The sequence below is a fragment of the Strongylocentrotus purpuratus genome, unplaced genomic scaffold (genome assembly GCF_000002235.5).
Source record: "Strongylocentrotus purpuratus isolate Spur 01 unplaced genomic scaffold, Spur_5.0 spur5_scaffold_16, whole genome shotgun sequence".
Classification (NCBI taxonomy): Eukaryota; Metazoa; Echinodermata; class Echinoidea; order Camarodonta; family Strongylocentrotidae; genus Strongylocentrotus; species Strongylocentrotus purpuratus.
This window is the reverse complement of record NW_022145601.1, coordinates 18,813,162-18,825,446: the sequence shown is the minus strand read 5'-3', so window position 1 is coordinate 18,825,446 and position 12,285 is coordinate 18,813,162. Positions and strand designations below refer to the sequence as shown.

General features: G+C 38.8%; 1 protein-coding gene across 1 annotated transcript; it reads right to left on the bottom strand.

Moving 5' to 3' along the window:
* Positions 1–465: 465 nt before the first annotated feature.
* Positions 466–6,820, bottom strand: LOC585022 (beta-1,3-galactosyltransferase 6). The gene is made up of 2 exons (XM_030986979.1): positions 6,767–6,820; positions 466–2,237 (listed from the first exon to the last, which is right to left on the bottom strand). The coding sequence occupies exon 2, from the start codon at positions 2,202–2,204 to the stop codon at positions 1,218–1,220; it is 987 nt and encodes a 328-aa protein (XP_030842839.1). The 5' UTR covers positions 2,205–2,237; positions 6,767–6,820; the 3' UTR covers positions 466–1,217.
* Between the last annotated feature and the right edge of the window lie 5,465 nt (positions 6,821–12,285).

Here is a 12,285-nt window from a genome sequence, read left to right as displayed (position 1 = left end):
ATCGTCTCATTCAGCTGCCACTCCAAGAGAGAGAACTACTACCTAGCTAAGTCACTGAATTTCATCAAATTCATCCAAATTTGCTCTAGATGTTCATAATTAACTGAAGTGGTTATGATTATGAAATAAACTATGCAGTGAAATTGATATAGAGTTGTTGCATAATAATAAGGCAAGACATCAATTTAATTTTACTTATTAATGATTTAATTCATCCATGTTTTATTTTACCTTGTTTTATTTTTGTTATGCATTTTATATTGTAAACTGACTTGTTTAGTCTTCGGACTTTTTAATCAGTACTTGAATAAAACCAAATATCTATCTATCTATCTATCTATCCATAATTATGTATTTCATTAACATAAAAACACAAAACTGAATAGCATACAAACATATTTGTATTTCGTTATTCTTTAAACATTCATTGCAGTTCTGCTTTTGTTTATTGTAAAGTTTTTTTTTATTATTAAAGATCTGTAAAACATGACAATTCATCCATCAGGCTGTGAACATCAACATATGTTTTTGATAAACCTTGAAATGAAATTACAAAATAAAAAAATCTTTGGATTTCATCATAAAAAAAGTACATGTAACAATATTGTAGTACTTGATTGCATTAGTTATTACATTTGTTAGGCAAGAATCTAATAAGCAAGTTTTGTGTTGCTAATGTTATATTCCTCATTGTAGGAAGATTATTATTATGTAAATCTGAGTACCCTGGGAAGAGAATATTTCTGGAGCGCCTATCACAGTAGCTCGGCTTAATGGCGGGGTAACAATAGTACAGTGCTTAGAAACATTAGTATAAACTGTAAAGCGATATAGAAACGATTCTCTTCACATCATCATTAGTAAAACTATTGACAAATTGTGCATATATTGACTTTTGTTGAATGGCAATGAACGGATACAGAATGAAGGATCTAATTTCACAATAATATAAAATACCCTGGTTCATGCGAGGTCAGTCTAATAAAATATTCTTCCTTGCACATGTTTTATTTCTTGTCAATTTCATTTGCTGCACACCTTTTTACTCTAATGTGAATTATTAAATGTTGAATTTGGAAGCTCAGTTTTGTTTAACTGATGATAGATGAAGTGCCTAATTTCACAATAGTCACTCCCATACACCCTGTTTCATGCAAGTTCGGTCAATGTGAAATACATGTACATCCTTGAAGTAATTCTATCATTTGAAATGTCAATCAAGGAACACCCTGTACCCTTTCACAGCACTCCGTGGGCGGTTTGTTCCAGTTGTAAACGTAAGATTGCCGAAGCTGCTCTTCCTTTTGGCACATTTTACCGGTCTTCTGCAAGTGGCTCCATTTCTCCTTGAGCTCCTGGCTTGTCTGTTTGTGCGAGATGAGGTACACGTTGCGACAGCCTCGCGACTTGTACTCCGTATCAAAGCGAGGATCATGCTCCCTGTCGACATCGACTGCAGCTAGCCACGAACCCAGCGATATGTCTTCTGCATTGTACTTTTTGAGCATCTTGGCGTTGATGGCAACATAGTGGATCAAATCGCTGGATAAGATGTAGCCACCACCGATGGCAAATGGGAGATAGTGGTCACAGAGGAGCCAGTCGTTCTCGGCGTACTTTCCACGGGTATGTGCGTGCTGGCGTCCATCAAAGAATCCCCAGTAAAGCCTCTCATGGTTTTTGCTGCGAAGCTCCCGGGACAGAGCATCCAACCTTACCAGGGAGTCGTCGTCGACCTTCAGCACAAAGTTGGTGTCCACGTGCCTGTCGACCCAGACGAAGGAATCTATAAGCTTCTGGGTGTTTGACAGTAGGTTCTCCTGGAGGGATGTCAGGAGAAGGAGATCATGGTGCTGAGCACTCTCCTTCTCCAACTGCTTCTTCTCCTCTCCGGATAGTCCGTGCGTCCCGATCACGAACTTGATGATGATGTCTTTCGTCCTCTTCGTCATCCACGTCTCACGGATGGTGTACCGTCTCGCGTCCAGTTGAGGTCCAGACATGATAAGGACAACGAGGAATGCGGTGTGGTCACGCTTGACCGACTTGAGCCCCTCGTTGGTGATGCGGCTGTTGTCCGGCTGAGGACACTCCGGTGCAGGACCGGGAGTACACTTGGACATGTAGAACATGACTCCAGCAAAAGACAGGAGAGGGACGACGAGCAGAAGCGTCAGAGCTTGAGACTTTGCCTTCCGTGCCATGGTCGGGTAGATTCTGACAAAAGGGTCCTTGCTCTGTGAGAATATGCAAAGAGGAAAAAGCTTTTAGTTTAATGACATTGAAATTTTTGCTCCTGCCATTGAACCATTAGTAACAAACATACAATGAAAGTATGTTAAAGACAAAGACCAGTTATGGTCATGCGATTGCATTGTGAAAGAAACGTTGTGGAATTGATCAGAAAATGTTGATCATCTAGCATATAAGTACTGTATAGGTGTGTACTGCAAGGTTCTAGAATCATCAAAATGATAAGAAATTTGGCACAGTCTTGGTAAAGTTACAAGCACTGTACACAGAAAGACTACATGACACGTGCACGATATCTATTAGGTCCAAATAGATATAATAATTTACCAAATATATCAATTAGTAGGCGGTTTCTCAGCAAAATTTGTATCACATATCGTCCTTGTTTTCACGAAGTGACGGTAGTGAGGAAAATCGTAACGCAAAGTGAATGCAATTTTTTTCACTACCGCCACTTCGTGAAAACAGCGACGATATTATTAAAAAACATATTCTTTCACATGATTGGTAATAAAAGCTTCCATTTCATTTTTTGAGAGGCAGGCATTTCTACAACTGATCTTTACCTTTAAGGCAAAATGAAGGCTTTCCTAAATGGGCTTCACCAAAGGAAAGAAATCAAACCAAGAAAATATGAGAGTGATGATGAGAGTGATAGTGAGAGTGATGAGAGTGATGATGAGAATAATTAAAGAGAGAGGATGAGAGTGAGATGAGAGTGAGGATGGGATGAGAGTGAGATGAGAGTGAGAATGATATTGATGATGAGAGTGATGATATTGATGATGAGAGTGAGATGAGTTTGAGGATGAGAGTGGGATGAGCGTGAGGATGAGAGTGAGATGAGAGTGATGATGAGAGTGAGATGAGAGTGAGGATGAGAGTAAGATAAAGTGAGGATGTGAGTGAAGATGAGAGTGAGGATGTGAGTGAAGATGAGAGTGAGGATGAGAGTGAGATGATAGTGAGGATGAGAGTGAGATGATAGTGAGGATGTGAGTGAAGATGAGAGTGAGATGAGAGTGAGGATGTGAGGATGAGAGTGATGATGAGAGTGAGATGAGAGTGAGATGAGAGTGAGGATGAGAGTGAGGATGTGAGGATGAGAGTGATGATGAGAGTGAGATGAGAGTGAGATGAGAGTGAGGATGAGAGTGAGGATGAGAGTGAGGATGAGAGTGAAGATGAGAGTGAGGATGTGAGTGAAGATGAGAGTGAGGATGAGAGTGAGATGAGAGTGAGGATGTGAGTGAAGATGAGAGTGAGGATGAGAGTGAGGATGAGAGTGAGGATGAGAGTGAGATGAGTTTGATGATGAGAGTAAGATGAGAGTGAGGATGAGAGTGAGGATGTGAGTGAAGATGAGAGTGAGATGAGAGTGAGGATGTGAGTGAGGATGAGAGTGATGGTGAGAGTGAGATGAGTTTGATGATGAGAGTGAGGTGAGAGTGAGGATAAGAGTGAGACAAGTTTGATGATGAGAGTGAGATGAGAGTGAGGATGAGAGTGAGATGAGAGTGAGATGAGAGTGAGGATGAGAGTGAGGATGAGAGTGAGGATGAGAGTGATGGTGAGAGTGAGATGAGTTTGATGATGAGAGTGAGGTGAGAGTGAGGATAAGAGTGAGACAAGTTTGATGATGAGAGTGATGATGAGAGTGATCTTTACCTTTAAGGCAAAATGAAGGCTTTCCTAAATGGGCTTCACCAAAGGAAAGAAATCAAACCAAGAAAATATGAGAGTGATGATGAGAGTGATAGTGAGAGTGATGAGAGTGATGATGAGAATAATTAAAGAGAGAGGATGAGAGTGAGATGAGAGTGAGGATGGGATGAGAGTGAGATGAGAGTGAGAATGATATTGATGATGAGAGTGATGATATTGATGATGAGAGTGAGATGAGTTTGAGGATGAGAGTGGGATGAGCGTGAGGATGAGAGTGAGATGAGAGTGATGATGAGAGTGAGATGAGAGTGAGGATGAGAGTAAGATAAAGTGAGGATGTGAGTGAAGATGAGAGTGAGGATGTGAGTGAAGATGAGAGTGAGGATGAGAGTGAGATGATAGTGAGGATGAGAGTGAGATGATAGTGAGGATGTGAGTGAAGATGAGAGTGAGATGAGAGTGAGGATGTGAGGATGAGAGTGATGATGAGAGTGAGATGAGAGTGAGATGAGAGTGAGGATGAGAGTGAGGATGTGAGGATGAGAGTGATGATGAGAGTGAGATGAGAGTGAGATGAGAGTGAGGATGAGAGTGAGGATGAGAGTGAGGATGAGAGTGAAGATGAGCGTGAGGATGTGAGTGAAGATGAGAGTGAGGATGAGAGTGAGATGAGAGTGAGGATGTGAGTGAAGATGAGAGTGAGGATGAGAGTGAGGATGAGAGTGAGGATGAGAGTGAGATGAGTTTGATGATGAGAGTAAGATGAGAGTGAGGATGAGAGTGAGGATGTGAGTGAAGATGAGAGTGAGATGAGAGTGAGGATGTGAGTGAGGATGAGAGTGATGGTGAGAGTGAGATGAGTTTGATGATGAGAGTGAGGTGAGAGTGAGGATAAGAGTGAGACAAGTTTGATGATGAGAGTGAGATGAGAGTGAGGATGAGAGTGAGATGAGAGTGAGATGAGAGTGAGGATGAGAGTGAGGATGAGAGTGAGGATGAGAGTGATGGTGAGAGTGAGATGAGTTTGATGATGAGAGTGAGGTGAGAGTGAGGATAAGAGTGAGACAAGTTTGATGATGAGAGTGATGATGAGAGTGAGGATGAGAGTGAGATGAGAGTGAGATGAGAGTGAGGATGAGAGTGAGGATGAGAGTGAGGATGAGAGTGAGGATGAGAGTGAGATGATAGTGAGGATGAGAGTGAGGATAAGAGTGAGACAAGTTTGATGATGAGAGTGAGGATGAGAGTGAGGATGAGAGTGAGGATGAGAGTGAGATGAGAGTGAGGATGAGAGTGAGGATGTGAGTGAAGATGAAAGTGAGGATGAGAGTGAGATGATAGTGAGGATGAGAGTGAGATGATAGTGAGGATGTGAGTGAAGATGAGAGTGAGATGAGAGTGAGGATGTGAGGATGAGAATGATGATGAGAGTGAGATGAGAGTGAGATGAGAGTGAGGATGAGAGTGAGGATGAGAGTGAGGATGAGAGTGAAGATGAGAGTGAGGATGTGAGTGAAGATGAGAGTGAGGATGAGAGTGAGATGAAAGTGAGGATGTGAGTGAAGATGAGAGTGAGGATGAGAGTGAGGATGAGAGTGAGGATGAGAGTGAGATGAGTTTGATGATGAGAGTAAGATGAGAGTGAGGATGAGAGTGAGGATGAGAGTGAGATGAGAGTGAGATGAGAGTGAGGATGAGAGTGAGATGAGAGTGAGATGAGAGTGAGGATGAGAGTGAGGATGAGAGTGAGGATGAGAGTGAGGATGAGAGTGAGGATGAGAGTGAGGATGTGAGTGAAGATGAGAGTGATGATGAGAGTGATGATGAGAGTGATGATGAGAGTGAGGATAACAGTGAGATGAGTTTGATGATGAGAGTGAAGATGAGAGTGATGGTGAGAATGATGAGTATGAGGATGAGAGTGATGAGAATAATCATGAGTGTCAATAGTTTTATACATGTATTACATTCAAGAAAATGTTAGTGCTCTCAAGAATAAAAATGACACTTTTCCGTAACATCTTTTGTAATCATATATATATATATACTAACATAAACAATAACAATATCCAACATAATGAATTGGAAGATACAGAAAAAATGATGTATTGTCAATATTTGTGTCGCCTTTCGTGATCAAGAAAACTTCTGAAGCTACAATGGCCATTGTTTGCATCAGGATTCTCGGGCTGGTGGAATGGGGGCTGGGGCACTAGCCAAAATTTCTAACAAGCAAGACAAATTTATATATAAAAGAAGAAAAAAACAAGGCAAAAGGCAAAGGAGAAAAGAAAGGTTATCAACAAAATGTATTGGAGCCAGCTTTATGTTGACTAAAACTGGGGGATCAACTATTGTTGATAATATAAAGTACCGGTATGCTAGATTGTGATTTTCATGATTTGGGGGGGGGGGGGGGGGTGGGGCTGAGTCCCCAGGCCCATGCAGGCCCCTGGCTCCACTACTGATCATTGATTGTATATTGTTAGTGATTTTAAACCATATCATTCAACCAGCACATGCACCATTTCAATTCTTACAAGAGAATGCACCAATGCCATATGTTCACTCTGTAATAAGAACTATCTGCCAATCGGAATGGATGACAGCTATGCATGCTTGACTGAACTATTTCAGTCAGGAGCAAAATTTATAAAGACTTTCATGCCAATATTATCAAGCTGCAATATTTACCCAGCTCACTGCACACGTGCTGGTTTGATCTCCAACATAAACGTCCCCGATCATCCTAAATTCACTAGATTACATTTTGCCGACCATCTTTCAGTTGTAGTATATACCACCATCTCTCTCTCTCTACCAATACACACACAAATCTCCTGCTTACGTGGCACGGCTGTGCAGATTGTCCGGAGGGGATGCAAAAGTCAAAACCGAACTTCTGAACTTCACAAATCCATCGGAAGTTTATCAGACAAAGATGTCATACTTTCAAACATTACGAGGTTAAATACTCAATGTACAGTCTTTCAATCCCATGCTACTTTCAGCTGGGAAAGAGTTATTAATGTGTTAGTTCAAAGTGATGAAAGAAGAGAAAAGTATCTAACCTTAGCGATCCTGCGACTTCGCGACTCCAGCGTATACAAGTTCTACCACGACACGTACGTAAAAATAAGTACCAGGGCCAGAGTCTCCCTCCTTTAGTGATGCGGCGTGTTGAGAGAAAGTTTGTAACGTCTTTGATGAGGATGCCAGAAACTAGCTCTAGTTATTGCTATTTAATTTCGAGGAAAATTATGTATTACGATTGGTATCCTGAGTATGTAAACGAGTTTGTTTGACGGCTCAATATCCAAAGCTAACAACACCACTGCACTGGTCGCAGTTAGCTGATCATTCAAATCGGATGTAGGGACAGTCAACTACAAGTATTGAAACTTACCGACCAAGCGATTTCCTCTCGTCACCAAATTGAGACTACGCAAGGTCAGCGGGCAAAGAGCTCATGTTTGGAACGATTTCCAGGTTCTAGCTCAGAGGTCAATAAAAAGCCACTGGAAGGTGATGAGGCAGAGTCAGGATTTTAGGGAAAAGGGGTGGGGGTATAATGGTGAATGTGGAAAGTGATGACTGGTAACCATGGCTACAAAAAGGCACGCAGTGAGGGAATTACGAGAGGGTGCATGTGCCCTATTTCACATTACACATGACGGAATTATAAATCGGAGCTCTTATTCCAAACATATTGTGGCGCGCCTTTTACTTTTCTTATTTTATGGTCGTCTTTTAACAAAAAACTTAATGAATAGATTCCCAAATTTAGAGCAGAATTATATGGCACCATATATTTCTGTTTAAATGATCCCACTGATTGTATGCCTCTTTATAGCTTGGTTACTTTGATGAGGGCATGAGCGGTCAGTTCTTTCACTTGTATTTGTAGAATACCACGACTGAAACTTTTTGGTCGACATATTCCCCAAGCCAAACTTCTTTAAAAAGGTTTTATCTTTCAATATTTCCGAAGCATATTTTCTAGAATTGAAATTATTAACATGGTCACCTTGAAAATCTTATTCGTCCACAATATAGTTATTGTTTACGGGTAGGCATGTAGGGGTGAAATTTTAACACAAACATAAAGAATTAAGAATCTGCTTATAGAGAATCAGGAGAACCCCAATCGACATTTCCTCTCGATGCATGCTGGCTTTCAACAAATGGAATGTTGCTGAGGGGAGGGGTGCAATGAGGGAGGAAAGGATGGAGGAATGGAGGGAGGGAGAGTGTGTGTGAGACAGAGAGAGAGAGAGACAGAGACAGAGCGCAAGAGAGAACACAAGGAGGGGGGAGGGGGGGGGGGCAATGAAGACCAAAATAAAAGTGAAAAGTATTTAAAACATAAATTGTATATGTTCTAAATATATATTTGTTCTTAATATACTCGTGATACAAAAATGACTTTTGCCACTCAGTGCAAATTGGACTGAAGACTGGAAGAATATATAAAACAAACAAAAACAAAGCAACAAAAGAAAGATACGAAGATTGTTAAAGTTTTATCAGGTGTTGAAAGAAACGAGAGGAAAGAAGGGGATGTCTTGGTCTTATGCTCATGATAATTACGTTTCTCATTTCACGATTGCTTCATTCTTCACCCAATGAATACCTCTCCCATTCTGTCTCCATCTCCCTTTCTCTATTACTCTCGAGGTGTGTCCACTGTCCAGGATTTTAGTAAAGAAAAAGTAAAGGGTGGGGGTCCAATTTCCTTACTGACAAAAAAAGATAATAGATTTACAGGTGTTCAAAACTAATCGAAAAAAGAAAAGAAAAGAAAAGAAGGGAAAAAAGGAATCTTTCCTTAAGATCCCATCTCTCTTCTCTCTCTCTCTCTCTTCTCTCTCTCTCTCTCTCTCTCTCTCTCTCTCTCCTCTCTCTGTCAATTTTTCCATATAACGTCAACTTTTAAAGTCTTTATTTTTCCCCACTTTTTGTGCTGTTTTACTTTGGATTTCAAATGGACAAATAAAAGTGTGGTTTTAGAATAATCTCTTTGGTGCTAATAATCATTGTAGCTGCTTCGGAATGGTTTTTCAATATTTGCCTCAAAGGGAGACAGTAAGTGCTTTTGAATATTATTCCAATAAAAAAACGAAGTTACTATATAGTCACTTTGCTGCTTTTCAATTCAAAATCAAGTTCATTCATTATTTATCAATTGACTTTGGCAATTTCTTTGGAATCAGCGATTGCACATTAATTTTCTGATTGCATTAGATTACTACCAATACAAAACATATTTTGGTTTGCTCTTTATTGTATTGTCTTTACATCTCAGACTCTCTCTCTCTCTCTCTCTCTCTTTCTCTGAATATATTCATTTCTATTGCCTAAAAACAGTTGAACACAAGTTCAGATTGAGAAAAAGAGTTGCAAAATATGAATTATGTTTATTAAAGCAGCATTTTGAAATTAATGTAAAATCCATCAAGTTTAATACCTTCATAGTATTCTTTTATTTTGTATCTTAAACTGCACAAAGATAGAAATACAATTTATTAAGTACTAGTACATCAAGTATAGTCTGTTTGTAACCAGAAGGGCTTTAACTTTTGAATTGAATTAGATTGATTTAATCATGGTAAAACTCACATCCCCCTAAAAAGACTGCTTTTCAGCAAGTCCGTGTAAAAAGCATAAAACAGATCATATCGACACCAAATTGAATGTAAATACAGTGTGTACATCGGGAAACCTTTAGATGACATACATACATGTATATAAAACAAAATTAAATCAAAAAGCTGGTGCACCAAATAAAAATAACAAGCATTAAAGATATATGATATTAAATGTTTCATATGAATAAATTACGACAAACACAATTGAAGTAAAAAGCTCGCATATTAAATGAAAACAACAGACATAGAAATATGATATAATTAATATACTATTTGTTAGGTGTAGGTGTATATGAGTTAATGCCCTTCAGGCTCCAAACAGATGGTATGATGATGACACTGACTGGGCAAGTAGAATGATGACTAACAAGCAAAACCACAATAATGTATGAAATAAGGTTCATAAGGTTCATATTTATTGTCCATTTAACAATGGAAATCTGTGGTGTTACATGGTATTGCGATACACATAATGTATATAACATATATATTCATACAAAAGTCAGTAAAATAATCTTTGAGTTGACAGAAGCAGATTGCAGCCATATAAAAAATGTATTTGAGTGTGGTCTTTGAAGGCTTGCATCAATCAAATACATGAATTTATGTCTGGATGACATGTTCATTTGTAAAAATTTGGTTTGGGATCACAAGGCTCACAAATACCAAATTTATTCAGTCCACACTGGTATGATTAAAGGGCAATCCAACCCTTTAACTAAGTTTATTTGTATGACAGCAGAAATATAAGATTAAACCGTATGGCAAAAGTTTGAAATAAATCAGATCAATAATAAGAATTTATGAATGTTCAAAATATGAGATCAATAATGTCCATGCAAATTTCAAACTGGCAGTTTGGTCAGTGGATTGTGACATAGTTGCAGATAACTCTCCTGTTCCTCATGTACACAGTTATTACTCATTTATGTTTGTTTCTCTCTAAAGTGCCTTCTCCCTTGGGGCACTACTCAAAATATGTTATGGATAAGATATTTATGAGCATTGGTCCTCTAAAGAGAAAATAATCCTCAGTCATGAATTTTAGAAGAAAAACAACATTTTTGTTTTTTTTGTTTTGTTAGTGGTGGTCATTTTGTGTGTTGGAAAAAATGAGAAAGTGGTTCCCCACTACATAACTTTCTCATTTTTTGTCTGATTATATTCAAACTTTCACCAGTCTACTGTGATTTTTCTGCTTTCCTCACAATACTGATGCATTATACATAGGTGAACATTAACAGTATAAATAATAATGATTGATAACAGAAAATACTGTAACTCTGAATTTTAACATGTACCATTTGCAAGACATGACTCTGGATCACTGTTTCACTGATAGGCAGGATGGGAGAGCATTATTCACATGAATCCGGGCGTACTCGGACTCGGCCCGCTGCAAATATGGGCCAAGTTATCCCCGCATACCCTAACTTTAACCCTAACCCTAATGCTAAACCCTAACCGTAACCCTAAAACTGAACCCTAAAACCAAACCCTAAACCCTAACCCTAAACCCTAACCCTAAAAGATTTCAAAAAAATTAAATCATGCCGGGACAACTCGGGCCACGTATTTGCAACGGGTCCAATCACATTACAGTTGAAAGATTTACAAGTTGTTGCTGTTGATCTTACACAGGAATAATACAATGTCCCGCCATGGCACTAATATCCTTTGGCAAGACATTAATCTACATTTGCCATACTCCACCCAAGTGAGGTAAATGGGTACCCGGAAGAAATTCCTTGAATGCTTGAGCTTCTTTTCAAAGTACATGTAGCTCCACTAGCTCCGCTAAAGCCGGGGTAATGATAAGATTGCAGGGCCCTCAGGGAGAACAGTATGTATGCTGATGAGGCTACCCTGGGTAAACAAGACGTATTATTATTATTATTATTATTATTATTAATATTAATACAACAACATAAAGAGACAAATTTTTTATTATATTTCTTTACCCATCTGATATCATATTTTAAGAAGATAGAAACAATTTTAAAATAGCAAGAAAGCCCAATGTTAATAACAGAAAAAGCAGCAAAGCTACACATAAATGCACATTTACAAATATACCCCTGGCCTGCAATACTACAAATTGCATCAGAGAATAGATTCAACATTAAATGAATTAGTTTTAAACCCTGTTTAGGCTCTAGGATGTCCAAAATGGGCAAACACATAGTGACTGTTGAACTATTCATCAAATGACGGTAACCAACATTGTTGGTCCACTGGCACTGACGATGAATAGGAAAAGTAATATAATCATTAAACTAGATGGAATTTCGACTGCGCGCAGTCGAAAATGATGCCTCCGTCATAGAGCAATTTTACAAACCAAAACAGAAGAAATTTTTTAAATTCAAGTTCAATTGTAGTCCATTAACAGGTTCTCAGAATATCGTGATTACAAGCAATTTCTCATATACATATATGACCCTTTGATCTTTGACCTCATGACCCTAAAATCTACTCAGTTCATTGGCTCTGCAAGATGTCCTGAGTTAAATAGTAATCCATATGTCAGTTCTGATGAGAATGCGTTCACAAGCTATTTTTGCATACATAATGAGCCCATGACCTTTGACCTTTGACCTTATGAACCAAGAATCTACTCAGTTTATTAGCTCTGTAAGATACATAAATGAAGTTTGGCAGGAATCCATCAATCTGTTCTAATGATTATATGATCACAAGCTATTTTTTGCATACATAA

Bases quoted from the DNA above. Each gene is read 5' to 3' on its own strand.
- LOC585022 (XM_030986979.1), bottom strand. From the start codon at position 2,204: ATGGCACGGAAGGCAAAGTCTCAAGCTCTGACGCTTCTGCTCGTCGTC.